Consider the following 18,129-nt stretch of genomic DNA (forward strand, 5'->3'; position numbering starts at 1 on the left):
GGAGGCAAAAAGGGAAACTGAGTCTCACATAATCCGCAGGATGAAAAAGAAGTCCTGAATAAGCAAGCTTCCCTTTGATATGAGGTCTCTCTCTGCTCATGGTTTGCTCTGATAAGTAGCAGTGTGTTTACAGGGCGGCTCCCTGGGTCGTTTCCATGGGTAATGTGCTCTGCTCTCATTCTGGGTGCCATGGGAATAAGCAAAAGGAGCCACAGACACAGTCTACAGAGGGAGCCGCCCACCGTCCTGTGGAAGTGCCAGGCCACAGCGGACACTCACCTCGCGATTGTCTCGGTCCGCCTGGACGAGGATCCCTTTAAAGCAAGGCTCGATGTAATGGACGTAGTCATTGTACTGCAGTTGCAGTGAGTCGAAGGGAATGAGGGGAGAATAAACAGCGTCAGTTTGCAAAGTCCAGGCCCAGCAAAGATGCTCACACAGGTCACAGGATGGTCAGGGGTGGTGGGTCACCTTGGCACCTGTGTATGATTTCTAGAGCAAGTAAGAGCTATTCTAGAACAGGGAGGCACATTTACCGCAATGATATTAACAAAATCATTCTCCCCCAGGGTGTCCAGGATGGTGGTGATGGTGTGCTTGGCAATAGTCATCCTCAGCCCCTTCATGCTGCCACTCACGTCCACCAAAATCACTATGTCCTTGGGAGAAGTAGCAGCTTGAATGTACCTGCAGAAGAAAGAAAGGGACAGGCCCAAGATGGGAAAACCAAGGCCAGAACCAGTACCTGACCAAGGTGTCTGCAGTTACTTCTATTCTGATGCTGGCTCAAGCCCACCCAAAGTTCAGGGCAACCCATCCATCCCAGGTTTTACATGTTTCATAAACACTAGACAGTTCTGAAGCCATCTGGGCTGGCGGTGGTTGGGAATGTGCCCACCTAATGGGCCAAGTCAAGCCCTGGAGGTAACCCTTGTCACTTTTGATTTAGACCAGCCAGGGTCCCTGAGGGGCTGGCAGCAGAAAGGCAGAGAGCTGGGCTTCGGATTCTGTTACAAACTTGTCAAAAATAGGGCGTTCAAGGAGAGTAGGGCCTAACAAAGGGTCGATGTGGAGACAGCTCAGCATCCTGGAAGGAGGTTTAGGTTGGGAAAGACCAATGTGATTGGTCCTGGAGAAAAGCAGCTGTGGAGGGAAGGGAGGACTGTAACTGGCACTCTTCCTGCTCTTGTGTTGGGTTAGGGTTCTACACACCCAAGGCCCTTGAGTGGTGATGGAGGAGGGGGCGGGAGTGGAGGAGGATGAGGCAAAACCCAAAAGCTAGAGATAAATGCCCGGGCTGCAGACCTCTGCCCCATGGGCTCTTACCAGCCACGGTTTCGGCAGTCGAAGGTAACGACTCCATTCTCATCAGGGGTCCATTTTATACCTGGGGGAATGAAGACCGGTTCTTTTACTAGCTTGATGAGGCTGCCCCAGATCCCGGCTGGCTGTGGATCTGCAGGATGGCCATGATCCCCAGGACAGAACAGCTTTGGACCCACGGAGCAGAGTGGGGATCAATGGGACATGCCCTGTAAACTGAGACAGGTGACAAGGAAACATCTACCAGCCAAACTGCCCAGATGCAGAGCTGGGAGTAATTTCAAAGGTAGGTCCACATAGGTGGTACCTCGAACTCATTTGTGAGATGAAGCCTCATATCAACTAGTGGAAGGGGAAATTTTGGAGAGGTGTGACTTAAACATCCATTACCATCCAGAGAACACTGACATGATCCACAATAGAATCTCGATTTACAAGACTTTATAATTGGGAATAGTGGGTTTAAAACAAGAAGATTAAAAATAACAGGTGAAACTGTAATATGTTGTGATTTGGATAGAAAAAAAATGATGGTGGAAGTATCGTAAATGTCTAGAAGCTCCAAGGGCCCTTCCTACTCCACAGTGGTTAGATTTCGGATGACATGCACCCTTTGAGGGACTGCTGGCCTCTCAAAGGTAGGAGAGGTTTTCAGAGACCATGCTCTCAAAACCAAACAAATGAGAACAGAGCCCCAGGAGTGAGGTGTATGTGTGAGGTCAGCCAGCAGCCAAAGCCTTGAAGGTGGGAAGCAGAGCTGTGGCAGTGTGGTGTGATGGGAGCTTGAGTACCACCAGTCTGAGTACCACCTAGTCTTGCAGGCAGCCATGGGAGGTGGGCTTTCCTGAGGCCACATTCTTATAGCAGCATGGTCGTGGGGAATTTGATCCTTAGAACAGCAATGAGGGGGAGAAGCTGAGTCTGAGGTTATTGGCTCTTGACCAAAATCTTGAAAGAGGACTTTGGAGGTCGTGGACGAGGGTACCCTCAAGTCCAAGCAGAAACAGAAGCAAATTTTCTTGTGGATTCCCAACCCAGGTCCACTGGAGTTCCAACCTGACAAGCAGCATGCCCTCACAAGCAAAGATAGCCAAATACATACGGAGCAGACCCGTTAGTAGGACGCAGCAGACTCAAGAGCTGCCTCAAGAGCTGGATTTGGCTTCTCAGGAATTACAGGTGTTGGAATGGCCAAATACCAAACACAAACTAGGTATGTATGAGCAGAACACACAATACAAAGAATATATAAGAAATAATCAGGAAGGAAGAAACAGTCTTGCAAATATGAAACTTTCAGAGGTGAAAAAATTTTCAGGTTGAAAAAATAAATTAAATGGATAGTGCATGATACACAGGTAAAAAGAAAATGCACACATTTGTGGATGTATCTAGAGGCTGGAATGAGAAGGTCTAATATACATCTGACCTGAGTCACAGAAAGAGAAAGGGGAGAGCATGGAAGAAAGGTGATAGTGAAAGAGACGATACTGGCAAATATTCTAGAACTGATAAAAACTGCAACTCCACAGATCCAGGAAGCACGGTGTATCCTAAACAGGATGAATAAAAAGATATCCACATACAGACACACAGTAGTGGAACTGCAGAACTGCAAAGCAAATAAATAAGTAGACAAATACCGTGAAGGCAGCCGGGGTCTTCCCAACATCAATAGAAGCCAGAAGACAGTGGATAAACAGTTTTAAGATGTAGAGAAATGAATTATTAATTTAGAATTGCATTGTCAGCAAAACTAGCATTCAAGAATGAGGATAAAAGGAAACATTTGTAGATAAACACCAGCGAAAGCAGCTTATACTGAGGGCTCCGCTGTAAGGAACTTCTGGAGGATTTACTTTAAGAAGGAGAATGATCCTGTAATGACATCTTGACATTCCTGAAGAAATGGTGAACAAATAAAATGGCAAGTAGGTCATTAATTCCAAGTAAGCAATGCTTATATCAAATAACAGCACTTGTGTGTCTGATTTGTGGGTATGAAAAATTTGAAATATTGACAATAGAATGAATGTTTAGAAGAAAGAGATGGAAGCACAAATGCTCTAACGGCCTTTGTTGACTGAGAGGAGAGCAAAAATGTTATTTAATTTTAATTTTTTATTTTTAGAGATGGGATCTTGCTATATTGCCCAGGATGGTCCTGAACTCCTGGGCAGGGAATCCTCCTGCCTCAGCCTCCCAAGTAGCTGGAACTATAGGTGCAAGCCAGGTTCTCAACTTAATTTTAAAATGTTGTTGTGCTCAATATGCCTGATAAGATTTCAGGGTAATTACTGAAAGATTAAAAACAGGGGGACAAATTCTAAACTGCTAGAAAGAAAAAGGTAATATTGGGGAAATTTATTTTTTAAATGTTAATCATTTCAAAAGGAAAAAAGGAGAAGAAGCAAATATAAAAATGCCAGGACAAGTAAAAATTTTAAAACTAAGATAATAGGCTTCAAGATGGCTGACTAGAGGCATCTGGTGCTTTCCTCCTCCACAAAGAAGAACAAAAATAGCAGGTAGATAATCACACTTTGAATAGATCATCCAAGAGCGAAGACTGGAATTCAACAGAGAAGTGACAGGAAACACCTAAATCAAGGGAGTAGATGGAAGCAAGGCACCCTGCTTGGCCAGGACTGGCTGGGAGCCTGTCCAGGCTCCTCAGTGCAATGAAAGGGTAAGTCAGAGACCCCCAGAAGTCTACATTCTCTCCATGGACTCCTGCAATCCTAGCCATGGGAGGGCCTCTAGACTATAGTAGGCCTTAAGACTGACAGGGAGAGCTTCCTGTAGCCTGGGTGAGGGCATTGCTCCAGAGAGGAAGCTCACACTGGATCCCACACACCCCCAGATCCCTAAGCAGCTGCAACACAGCACGATTTTCAGAGCCCAGACTGCATCCTGCCTGGGCGCCCAACAGCTTCTTCATCTTCATATCCCTGGAAACCCACTGACATTTCCTTCCCACAGCCACCGCCATGGCTGGATGCTGCCACCGGGGCTGAAGTGTAAGCTATTGGCAATAACCCCACTGCCCTAGGCAGTGAAACCACAACAAATTTTTATGCACCCTGAAGACAAAATCCCCTATGTGCAGCCATTGCACTGTGGGCTGCTGGCAACAGGGCTGAAACACAAGTGAAGCAAGCACTCCCTAGCCGCCTACATCTGGCTGCTGCCACTGAAAGCAACCTCACCCTCCTTAATAGTGTGGCTGCAGCACAGCCACTGCTGTCCCAATCTGAGCATTCCACCAGGGGCCAAGGGATCACCCCACACTTGCCTACCACAGCCAGTGTCTGCATATGCCAGCAGAGGGCTTGGGGACAGGTCCACCTGACCTGGCTCTGTGTTCCCCCCACCCAGTGCCAGTACCTTGTCTGGGGCCAGAGAAGAGCCCAGCCCACTCCATCACCATTGGCACCTGAGAACTTCTCCCAGGGTCCTGAGTTCAGAGCCACTCAACCTCTTGCTACCACCACAGGTAGCACCCACCCTTACATGCCACCTGCAGGCCAGGGGAATGAACTGCCAAGCTCATTGCAGCCACTGCCAAAAGCAGCACAGACCACTTAGGAGGCAGAGGGTTTCCCCACCACTTCTTCTGCTGTCACCCTTGCCACACCCACTTCTCTGGGCCCTGAAATCCTGTCCACCACTACCACTACTGTCACCTGAACAAGTCACCTGGAGTCCCAAGAATTGACCTATCTGGACCACTAACACCAGTGCCAGTATACACCTCCCTGGGACCTAAGGACATGCATGCTCAGCCCACTGCCACCACTGAGGCCGAAGGACAGGATCACCTGGCATCCTTGTCCCCAGAAAAACTTCACCATAGCCTCCACTAACAATAGCACCCTAAGCCACTGAGGAAATCACAGATACCGCAGATGCTGTTTATAGCCAAAGGAATCATATGGAGACTGCACTACTGCATGCATCAAGGATCAAAGTCAAAATGTCCTACCCAACCAACACCATAGATATAATAGCTTTAGGAAAAAGTCCTCCCATATAAAAGCAAATTTTTTAAATGGGAAGATGCAACTATTACACCAGATGCACAGATATCAATGTAAGAACACAAGAAATATGAAAAAGAAAGAAAAGTTGACACCCCCAAGGAACACAATAATTCTTCAGCAACAGATTACAATCAAAAAGAAACTTATAAAATACCACAAATGAATTCAAAATAATATTAAAGAAGCTCAGTGAGATACAAGAGAATACAGAAAAGCAATGCAAAGGAATAAAAAAAGACCTCAGGATGTGAATGAGAAATTTACTAAGAAGATAGATAAAATTACAAAGAACCAAACAGAAATTCTGAAACCGAAGAATTTATTAAATGAAATACAAAATACATTTGTAAACATTAACAATAGACTAGATCAAGTAGAAGAAATAATTTCAGAACTTGAAGATAGGTATTTGGAAATAGTCAGACAAAAAATTTTTTTCAAAAAAGAATGTACAAAGCCTATGTGACATATGTGACATCATTAAGAGGCCAAATATTCACATTTTTGGTGTCCCATAAGTCAAAAAGAAACAAAAAGGATAGAAAACCTATTTAACAAAATACTAGCTGGAAACTTTCCAAGCCTAGCAAGAAATTACAACATCAAGATACAGGAACCTCATAGATCTCCCAACAGATATAATTTTAAAAGTTCTTCTTCACAGTACATTGTAGTCAAACTGTAAAAAGTTAAGGACAAAGAGAGAATTCTAAAAACAGCAAGGGAAAATTGTCTAGTTACTTACAAGAGAACTTCCATGAGACTAGCAGTGGATTTCTCAGCAGAAACCTTACAGGTCAGGAGAAAGTGAGATGATATATTTAAATTTATGGGAAAAGGAAAAAAAACCTGCTAGTCAAGGATACTATACCCAGCAAAATTATCCCTTATAAGCAAAAGAGAAGTAAAGTATTTCCCAGATAAGCAAAAGCTGAGGGAATTAGTCACCACTAGACCTGCTCTACAAGAAATTCTTGAATTGTCCTGAAAAAGAAAGGACAACATTTACCATCATGAAAACACATGAAAGTATAAAATTCACCGGCAGAGCAAACACAAATAAAGAAGAGAAAGGACTCAAATATTACCACTACAGAAAACTACCAAACCACAATGATAAACAATAAGAGAAAAAGAAAGGAACAAAGAATATCCAAAATAGCCAGAAATCAATTAATACAATGACAGGAATAGCTCTCACATATTGATAATAACCTTGAATGTAAGTAGATTAAACTTTCCATTTAAAAGGTATAGACTGGCTGAGTGGTTTAAAAAAATATGAACCAACTATATGCTGCCTACAAGAAACTTATCTCACCTGTAAAGACATATACAGAGTGAAAGGGAAGAAAAAATATATTCCATGCAAACAGAAACCAACAGCAAACAGAGTAGCTATACTTATATCAGATAAAACAAACTTAAAGTCAAAAACAGATCTAGAAAAAAGAGATGAAGAAGGTCATTATATAATGACAAAGGGATCAAATTAGCAAGAGTATATAACAATTCTAAATATATATGCACCCAACACTGGAACACCCAGATATATGTGGCAAATATTATTAGATCTAAAGGGAGAGATAGACTCCAATACAATAATAGTTGTAATGTCAGCAACTCACTCTCAGCATTGTGTACATCATAATAGATGATAGGCACCTGCTTGTCTCTGTGAATTTGACTACTCTAGGTACTTTATACAAGTGGAACCATATAGTATTTGTCATTTTATGACTGGCTTAATTTGATTAGTAGAATGTCCTTAAGGTTCATCCATATTGTAGCCTGTGACAAAATTTCCTTCCCTTTTAAATTAACAAAAAATTGAATTTAAACTGCACATTTGACTAAATGGACCTAGCAGGCATTTACAGAACATTTTATCTGACAACCACAGAATGAACATTATTCTCACCAGTTCATGAAACATTCTCCAGGACAGACCATATTTTAGGACATAAAACAAGCCTCAGTAAATTTAAAATAATTGAAACAATTTTCAGTATCTTGTCAGACTACAATAGAATAAAACTAGAAATCAATAACTAGAGAAATTTTAGAAACTATTCAAATACATGAAAATTAAGCAACATGCTTCTGAATGACCAATGGGTCAAGGAAAAAATTAAGGAGGAAATTTAAAAATTACTTGAAACAAATGAAAATTGAAATATAATATACCAAAACTTATGGGATACAGTAAAAGCAGTATAAAGAGGAGAGTTTGTAGCAATAAGTGCTTACATCAAAAAGTAGAAAGATTTCAAAGAAATATTTTAATAATGCACCTCAAGGAAATATAAAAGTGAGAACAAACCAAACCTAAAATTAGTGAATGGAAAAAAATAATAAATACCAGAACTGAAACAAACAAAACAGAGACTAAAATAATACCAAGGATGAACAAAAGGAAAAGCTGATTTTTTTAAAAAGATAAAATCAGTAAACTGCTAGCTAGATTAACCAAGAACCCCAAAGAGAGAGGACCCAAATGAACAAAATTAGAAACGAAAAAGGATACATTACAATGAATACCACAGAAATAAAAAGATCATTAGAGACCATTATGAGCAACTATACGTTATGACAAACTGGAAACCTAGGGAAATGGATAAATTCCTGGACACATACAAGCTACTAAGATTGAATTGGAATAAATAGATAACCTGAACAGACCAATAATACATAATGAAATTGCAACAGTAATCAAAAGGAAAGTCTACGACCAGATAGGAAAGCCTCCCAACAAAGGAAAGTCTAGGACCAGATAGACTCACTGTCAAATTGTAATCGAGCTTTCAAATAACTAACACCAATTCTCCTCAAGTTATTCCAAAGTATTGGAGAGGATGGAATTCTCCCTAACTCATTCTGTGATGCCAGCATTACTCTGATATCAAAACCAGGTAAAGATAGAATAACAACAAAAGAAAACTACAGGCCAATATCTCTGATGACCATAGATGCAAAAAAACTCAACAAAATACTAGCAAGCCAAATCCAACAGCACATCAAAAAGATAATATGCCATGATCAAGTGGGATCATGGATTACCAGGGATGCAAGGATGGTTCAACATACACAGATCAATAAAAGTGATACATCACACCAAAAGAATTAAAGATAACCATATGATCATCTTCATGAAGAAAAAGCACTTGATAAAATTCGGCATTACTTTATGATTAGAAACTTGCAGCAAACTAGGCATAGAAGGAAAATACCTCAACATAATAAAGGCTGTATATGACAAACCCCCAGGTAACATCATACTGAATGGGGAAAGCCAAAAGCCTTTCCTTTGAGAACTGTAACAAAACCAAGATGCCCACTTTCATCCCTCCTATTTACATAGTATTGGAAATCCTAGCTAGAGCAATAGGCAAGAGAAAGAAACAAAAAGCATCCACATTGGAAAAGAGGAAGTCAAACTATCTTTCTTTGCAGATGACATAATCTTATATCCAGGAACTCCTAAAGACACAACCAATAAACCCTTAGATCTGATCAATGCATTTAGTACAGTTTCAGGATAAAAACATCAACATATTAAACTCAGTAGTGTTTCTATACACTAATAACGAACTACCTGAGACAGAAATTAAGAAGGTAATCTCATTTACAGTAACTACCAAAAAAGTACCTAGAAATAAATTTAACCAAGGAGGTGAAAGACCCACATAAGGAAAGCTACAAAACTGATGGAAAAAAAAAATTGAAGAGGACACAAATGAAAAGACATGTTTATGGACTGGGAGAATTAATATCATTAAAATGACCATACTGTCCAAAGCAATCTACAGATTTAACACAATAATTATCAATATACCAATGCCATTTTTCACAGAAGTAGAAAAAATCCTAAAATTCATATGGAACCAAAAAAAAAAAAAGCTGGAATAACTAAAGCAATTCTGAGTAAAAACAAAAGTATAAACAAAACCACAAAGCGATGCTGGAAGCATCACACTAACTGATTTCAAAATATGTTATAAGGTTATAGTAACCTGAGCAGCATGATATTGGTATAAAAACAGACACATAAACCAATGGATGGAATAGAGAACCCAGAAATAAATCCATATATTTACAGCCAGCTAATTTTTATTAAAAAATTAATTAATTAGTTTTTAGAGGCAGGATCTTGCTCTGCCACCCAGGCTGGAGTGCAGTGGCATGATTGCGGCTCACTGCAGTCTTGAACTCTTAGATTCAAGCAATCCTCCCACCTCAGCCTTCCAAATAGCTAAGACTATAGCCATGCACCACCACACCTGGCTAAATTTTTAACTTTTTTTGTATAGATCAGGGTCTCACTATGTTGCCCAGGCTGGCCTCAAACTCATGGCCTCACGTGATCAACCTTGATTTCCTAAAGTGATAACGATTACAAGTGTGAGCCACCATGCCTGGCCTTAAGCCAGCTAATTTTCAACAAAGGCACCAAGAACATACAACAAGAAAAGAATAACTTGTTCAATAAATGGTGCTGGGAAAATTGGATTTCCATATGCACAAGAATAAAACTGGATTTCTATCTCTCATGATTTACAAAAACCATCTCAAAATGGATTAAAAACCTTTTAAATGTAAGACCCCAAACTATAAAGCTACTAGAAGAAAACATAGGGGAAATATTTAAGGACATTGGTCTCTACAGAAATTTTATGGATAAGACCTCAAAAGCACAGGCAACAAAAACAAAATAAACAAATGGGACTCAGTTAAACGAAAACACCTCTGCACAGCAAAGGAAACAATCTACAATGAAGAGAACCTGTTGAACTAGAGAAAATATTTGCAAACTATTCATCTAACAAGACACTAATATCCAGACTATCTAAGAAACTCAAACAACTCAACAGTAAAAACAAAACAAATAATCCCATTAAAATGTGGGCAAAGGAAATGAACAGACATTTCTCAAAAGAAGACATACACGTGGCCAACAGATACATAAAAAATGCTCAATATCACGAATCACAAGGGAAATGCAAATTAATATCACAAAGATATATCATCTCACCCCAGTTAGAATAGCTATTAATAAACACACACACACACACACACACACACACACGCACACACCAGATGCTAGCAAGGATTCAGATAAAAAGAAACTCATACACCATTGGTGGGAATGTAAATTAGTATAGCCACTATGGAAAACAATATGGTGATTTCTCAAAAAAACTAAAACTAGAACTGCCATATGATGCCACTACCTGGAATGTATCCAAAGAAAAAGAAATCTATGTATCAAAGGTATAGCTGAACATGCATGTTTATCACGGCACTATTCACAATAGCAAAAATGCAAAATCAACCTAAGCGTCCATCAAAAGATGAATAAAGGAGATGTGGCATACACACACAATGGAATACTATCTGGCCATAAAAATGAAATGGCATTCGCAGCAACATGGATGAACTGGAGGTCATTATGTTACGTGAACCAAGCCAGGCACAGAATGACAAACACTGGGCCAGGAGCAGTGGCTCATGCCTGTAATCCAAGCACTTTGGAAAGCTGAGGCAGGAGGATCACTTGAGGCCAGGAGTTCAAGGCAAGCATTACATGTTATCATTTATATGTAGGAGCTAAAAAAGTTGATCTTATTGAGGTAGAGAATAGAATGATAGATAGCAGGGAAATGTGTGTGGGTGGAGGAGGAAGAAAGAGAGGAAGGTTAATGGGGACAAACATACAATTAGAAGGAATGAGCGCTAATATTTGAGAGCAGAGTAGGATGACTATAATTAGCACTGTATTGTATATGTCCCAATAGTTGAGGAGAGGACTCGAAATGTTCCCAACACATAGAAATGATAAATGCTTGAGGTGATGGACATCCCAAATACCCTGATGTGATCGCTACGCATTCTATGCATGTAACAAAATATCATGTTTCCCATAAATATGTACATGTATTAGGTATCAGTAAAAATAAGATGATAACACATTCGAATATACCAATGTTTACAATAAACGCAAATATGCTTAACTTGCTAAGTAAGAAAAGAGATTGCCAGTTTGGATAAAAATTTTAAAGCTATAAACTATTAGATCCAGACCACCCTGTCTAACATGGTGAAACCCCATCTCTACTAAAAATACAAAAAATAGCCGGGCATGGTGACGTGCACCTGTAGTCCCAGCTACTTGGGAGGTTGAGGCAGGAGAATTGCTTTAACCCGGGTTGCAGTGAGCCGAGATCGTGCTACTGCACTCTAGCCTGGTGCCTGGCGACGGAGCAAGACTTTGTCTCAAAAAAAAAAAAAAAAAAAAGAGCCAAGAACTTGAACAGATATTGCTCAAAGATGAGCAAATGGCCAATAAGCATATGAAAAGATGTTCAAAGTCATTAATCATTAGGGGTATGCCAATCAAAATCGCAATGAGATACTACCTCATACCCATTAGGATGGCTACTACCAAGAAAATGAAAAAAAAAAAAAAAGAAAACTCCAGAAAATAACAAGCTGGCAAAGATTTAGAAAAGTTGGAACTCTTGTGACAGAGGCTGCATCATTTTACATTCCCACAACTCTGTGTGTGTGTGTGTGTGTGTGTGTGTACAAATATATGTATACACACAAAATGAAATATTATTCAGCCTCAAAAAGGAAGGAAATTCTGTCATATGCTATAAAATGGATGGACCTTAAGGGCATTATGCTAAGTGAAGTAACCCTATCACAAAATGACAAATCTTGTATGTTTCTACTTATGTGATAGACATGCAGTAGTCAAATTCATAGAGATGGGCATAGAATGAGGGTGCCAGAGGCTTGGGGGGAGGAGGGAATGGAGAGTTATTGTTTCATAAGTATAAAGTTTTGCAAGATGAAAAGAGTTTTGGAGATCGATGGTGGTGATTGCCGCACAGCAATGAGAACGCACCCATCATCAGTGATACTTTTAAGAAGTGCACTTAAAATGGTTAAGATAGTAAATTTTATGTTATATCTATTTTGCCTCAAATAAAAATAAAATGTAAAAAACCTCACTACTAATCAAAACTTGTAAGATGCAGCAAAAACAGAGCTTCTAGTGGCAGCGTGTAGACCTGACACTTATTTTAGAAACACGGGCAGGCTGAAACCTAAAGCTGAGTGTCTTATTTAAGACATCAGGAGGAGGAACAAAATAAACACAAAGAAAGGGAAAGGAGAACGTAAGAAAGAGCTTCAATAACAATAGAGAAATTGTTAAGAGTGGTCAACACAGACAAAAGATGATTCCTGACAAGACTAACAAAATAATCTACGGGGAATGAAAAAGAAAAAAAATGCATCATATTATACATTAAAAGGGGCACAATGACAGATACAGCAGAGACTTAAAAGGTGATAATAAGAGAATAATAATAGATTCATATAAATAAATTTGAAAAGTCAGATAAAATGGATGGATTCTAAATAAAAGTACTTCAAATTTTAAGAAAGAGAAAGCCATACTATCATTACAAGTGACCAATAAATTAAAGCAGTAATCTTATCTTCCCATAAGAAAACATCAGGCCTATACACTTTATAGATGAAATCTATCAGGCATTCAAGGAAAAGACAATTCGGATCTTATTCAAATACTTCCAGAAACCAGAAAAAGAGGAACTACTTCCAAATATATTCCGTGAAGCTAGTATGATTTTGAAAACCTGACAAGGATAGCAAAGGAATGAAAAATTATAGGACCATTTCACCTTTATAGGTGTACCTTTATATCTGTATTTATATACAGATGCAAAAAATCCTAAACAAAATATTAATAAACCAAATCTGACAATGTATAAAAGGATACTGTAATCAAGTTAGGTTTCTCATCGAAATGCAAGGATTAGTTAACATTAGAAAATTCAGTAGCTAAGTAGGCAGCAGACAATATGCATTTCATGAAAGAGGATATACATACAGCTAATAACTTATAAAGAAATGCTCAACTTCATGAGTGAGCAGGGAAATGCAATGCTAGACCACTAAGAAATACTCTTTTACACTAAAAAATTCTTAACAAAAAATTGTTTTTTTGAGACAGGGTCTTGGTCTGTCACTCAGTCTGGAGTGCCGTGGCATGATCACAGCTCACTGCAGCCTCAAACTCTTGGGCTCAAGTGATCCTCCCACCTCAGCCTCCTGCATCGCACCATAGGTGCACACCACCATGACTAGCTAATTTTCATTAAAAAAAATTTTTTTAGCAGAGATGAGGTCTCACTATGTTGCCCAGCTGGTCTTGAATTCCTGGGATCAAGCAATCCTCTTGCCTTGGCCTCCCAAAGTGCTGGGATTACAGGTGTGAGTCACTGCACCAGGCAAACAAAAAAAGCTTAAGTTTAACAACATTCAGAGTTAGAGAAATTGTGCATCAATGGGACCTCTTATTCATTGCTTGTGGGAACGTAATTGGTGTGAGTATTTTGGAAAACAATTTGGAATTTTCTTTTCAAAGTTGAATGCCTGCATATCCTAGGGCCTAGCCATTCCATTCCTAGTTATATACCTAAGAGAAACTTTGGTAGTAAGTCTCAGGAGACATGTGTAAGAATGCTCATAACAACACTGTTCACAAAAGTAAAAGACAAAAACGAAAAAACCCTGATGGCATGAAGAGGATGGATAAACTGTGATATATTTATCCCGAAGAATATGTGACAACATGAATCTTGGTAGCACAGTGCTCAATGGAAAAGCAAGTTCTAAAAGTCTATACACTAAACCAGTTTTATAAATCTCAACAACAACAACATTAGCAAACAACAAAAACAAAGCAAAGAGCAGATTCTGGGAAGACGGTGGAGTAGGAAGCACCAGGAATCTATATCCCCACCTGGACAACGGCTGTATTGGTAGAGTCTGTTTGATGTAACTATTTTGGAACTCTGCAGTCTGTTAAAGATTTGCAACTTCCAGTGGAAGTCTTGGATGGTAAATTGCAGTCAATTTCTGTTTATTTCAGCTTTTAGCACAGTAGCAGCTACCCATGCTCCAGTCCTGTGCTGGACTGGTGTGCATGTGCCCTTGGAGCAGTTCACATAGCTTGCAGGAGCCAGGGTGAGCAAAAAGGATCCCGTCCTCCAAGTATTGAGGTTCTGTGCTCTGATTACTGATTGCAGCTTCTGATCACAAAAGTGCAAATAAAGACGTGGCTGGCATTGTTGTTTTACTTCCTCCCATTGTTGCAAACTCCTCTTCCTCTGACTGAAGTTACTTTCAGGATATTTAAAGGACCCGTGATAATTTTTCCCCTTCATTTTCTTCTTTTGTGAGCCAGACATTAAAAACTAAGACATTCGAAAACAACTGTATATGGGGGGAAATTAGACAGTAATCATGCATATCCAGAATAAGACTTAGAAAAGAACTGAGAAGACCTTAAGTTTACACCTCAGGCTGAGCCTCAGCACAGAGGCAGCCTACAACAACTTTTAAAAAATAGCAAAACAGAGCTGGGCGCAGTGGCTCACACCTGTAATCCGAGCACTTTGGGAGGCCAAGGCGGGTGGATCATGAGGTCAGGAGATTGAGACCATCCTGGCCAACATGGCGGAACCCCATATCTACTAAAAATACAAAAAATTAGCTGGGTATGGTGGCACATGCCTGTAGTCCCAGCTACTCAGGAGGCTGAGGCAGGAGAATCACTTGAACCCAGGAGGCAGAGGTTGCAGTGAGCCAAGATCCTGCCTGGCTCCAGCCTGGTGACAGAGTGAGACTCTCTCAAAAACCAACCAAACAAACAAAAACAAAACAGGAAACTCTAGAGAAGGAGGAGAGTATGATTTCCAGAGCTACCATACAAATGTCCAGTTCAAATGTAAATTCAAATGTCCACTTTTTAGCAAAAAAGTACAAGGCATACAAAAAAGGAAAGGGTGACCCATTCAGAGGGAAAAAATAAACCAACAGACATTATCTCTGAAAAGTACTTGATGTTAGATCTACCAAGAAAAGACTTTACAATAACTGTCTTCAAGACGTTTAAAGAACTAAAGCAAGATGTCGAAAATGTCAAGAAATAATACATGAATGAAATAAAAATGTCAGTAAAAAGATGAGAAATCTAAAAAGAAATGTAAAATTATTCTGGAGCTGAAAATCTAGTAACTGAAACTTTAAAATCCACCAGAGGGACTCAAAGGCATATTTGAGAAGGCAGAAGAGAGAATCAGTGAAACTGAAGATAGGACAATGGAAATTATTGAGTTCAAGGGACAGAAAGAAAAAAGCTTAAAGAAAAGTGAACAGAGTCTAAGAAAACTATAGGAAACCATCAAGCTGACCAACATAAGCATTGTGAGAGAGAGAGTCTCAGAAGAAGAGTGACAGAAATTTTGAAGAAATAATGAGAGAATATTTGAAGAAATAATGGCTGAAAACTCCCCAAATGTGATGAAGGACATGAATATAAATATCCAAGAAGCTCAATGAACTCTAAGTAAAATAAACTCAAAGAGATCCACACTGAGACACATCACAATCAAAAAGAAAAAATAAAGAAGGAGTATTAAAAGTAGTACCCGAGAGTGGACTTATCATATACAAGGGACTATAAAATAATCAGTAGATTTCTCATCAGAAATTTTGCAGGCCAGAGTTGGGCTGATATATTCAAAATGCTAAAAGGGAATTTTAAAAAACTCATCAACCAAGAATCCTCTATGTGGCAAAACTATCCTTCAAAAGTGAGAGAGAAATTAAGATATTCCTAGATTTTTAAATGCAGAAAAAGTTCACTGCTAGTAGACCTGCCCTATAAGAAATGCTCAAGGGAGTTCTGCAGGGTGAAATGAAAGGACACTAGACAGTAACTTGAAGCCATATTTCAAGGTCTTTTCATAAAGGAAAATACATGGGCAATTATAAAAGCTAGTATTATTGTAACACTGATTTTAACTTCACTGCTTGTTACTGCATGATTTAAGAGACTAATACATTTTACAAATCCAGTATTAGTCTGAAACCTAGTATTATTGTAACACAAATTTTTGTTTTCTGCATAATTTAGGACACGAATACATTCAAAAGAATTATTAAGACAAGTAGGGAGAGCAAGATGGCTGACTATAAGCCTCCACCAATCATCTTTCCCAAAGAAACACCAAATTTAACAACAATCTGCACACACACACACAAATCTTCATAAGTAGCAAAAATCAAATAAGCAAAACAGTACCTGATTTTAACTTCATATCACTAAAAGAGGCATTGAAGAGGTTATACAAAGGAGTCTTGAATTGCTGATGCCACCCATGCCAAACCCCCCTCAGTGGCTACATGGCACAGAGAGACAATCTGTGTACTTGGGAGAGGGAAGATGGAGTGACTGTGGGACTTTGCATTAGAACTCAGTGCTGTCAACATCAGGCAGAACTCAGATGGTGTCCACAGAGGGAGCATTTAGACAAGGCCTAACTAGATAGGAATCACTCATCCCAGCAGCCGGAACTTTTTGGCAAACCTCACCATCATGGGCTAAAAGTGCCCTGGGGTCCTAAATAAACTTGAAAGCAATCTAGGTCAAAGGGACTGTGACTCCTAGGCAAGTTCTAGTGCTCTGCTGGGCTTGGAGCCAGCGGGCTTGGGGGACACACAACCTAGTGAAATATCAGCTGGGGCAGCCAAGGGAGTGTTTGTGTTACTCCATCCCTAACCCCAGGCAGCATAGCATGGAAGACACTCTTCCTTCCACTTGAGAAAAGGAGAGGGTAAAGAGGACTTTGTCTTGCAACATGGATACCAGCTCAGCCACAGTAGGATAGAGCACTGGGCAGAGTCCTGAGGCCCCCATTCCAGGCCCTAGCTCCTGGATGACATTTCTAGACACACACTGGTCTACAAGGGGACATGCTGCAAGGAAGAATCGGTCCTTGGCAAGATTCATCACCAGCCAACTAAAGAGCCCTTGAGCCTTGAATAATCAGCAGTGGTAATCAGTTGGTACACACTGTGGGCCTTGAATTAGACTCAGACATGCTGGCTTCAAGTGTGACCCAGCACATTCACAGCTGTGGTGGCTATGAGGAGAGACTCCTTCTGCTTGAGAAAAGCAGAGGGAAGAGTAAAGGGGACTCTGTCTTATAGCTTAGGCCTCAGCTTGACCACAGTGGGGTAGAGGATAAAGTGGGCTGGCAGAGTCCCTGATTCCAGGCCTTGGTTCTTGGGCAGCACTTCTGGACCCACCCTGGGCCAAAGGGGAGTCCACTGCCTTGAAGGGTGAGTCCCATAAGCTGACTGAAGAGCCTTAAGTGAACGTTGGCAGTAGCCTGGCAGTACTTCCTGTGGGTCTGTAGTGGCAGTGGACATGAGGAGTGACTCTTCTGCCTGGGGAAAGGGGAGGGAAGAGTGGGAAAGACTTTATCTTGTGGTTTGAGTACCAGCTCAGTTGGAGTAGAATAGAGCACCAGGTAGATTTCTAAGGTTTATGACTCCAGGCCCTGGCTCCTGGACTGCATCTCTGGGCCTGCCAGGACCCGGGGACCTTGCTGCCCTGAAGGGAAGGACATAAGCCTGGCTGCTTCACCACCTATTGATCATAGAGCCTTAGGGCCTTGAGTGAACATAGGTGGTAGCCAGGTAGTGGTTACAGTGGGCCTTGGGAGAGACCCCAGTGCTGCACTGGTTTTAGGTCTGAACCAGCATAGTCCCAGAGATGATGGCTACAGGGGTGCTTGCATCACGCCTCTTCCAGCTCCAGGCAGCTCTGCCTGATGATGGAGAGAATTCTTTCAGGTCTTATCTAAGAACACCAAAATGG

At 40.4% G+C, this 18,129-nt stretch overlaps 1 protein-coding gene across 4 annotated transcripts in view; it reads right to left on the minus strand.

Annotated features, from left to right (window-relative positions):
* Positions 1 to 18,129, minus strand: part of CACNA2D4 (calcium voltage-gated channel auxiliary subunit alpha2delta 4) — a 128,118-nt gene that overhangs the window by 92,842 nt on the left and 17,147 nt on the right. For all 4 annotated transcript variants that reach the window (XM_054239178.2, XM_078338418.1, XM_054239177.2 and 1 more), the window contains exons 7-9: positions 1,327 to 1,387; positions 537 to 687; positions 280 to 354 (exon numbers count right to left, since the gene is read on the minus strand). In XM_054239178.2, the coding sequence (XP_054095153.2) occupies positions 280 to 354; positions 537 to 687; positions 1,327 to 1,387 (287 nt within the window). The remainder of the gene's footprint in view (positions 1 to 279; positions 355 to 536; positions 688 to 1,326; positions 1,388 to 18,129) is intronic.

The sequence above is a fragment of the Callithrix jacchus genome, chromosome 9 (assembly GCF_049354715.1).
Source record: "Callithrix jacchus isolate 240 chromosome 9, calJac240_pri, whole genome shotgun sequence".
Lineage (NCBI taxonomy): Eukaryota > Metazoa > Chordata > Mammalia > Primates > Cebidae > Callithrix > Callithrix jacchus.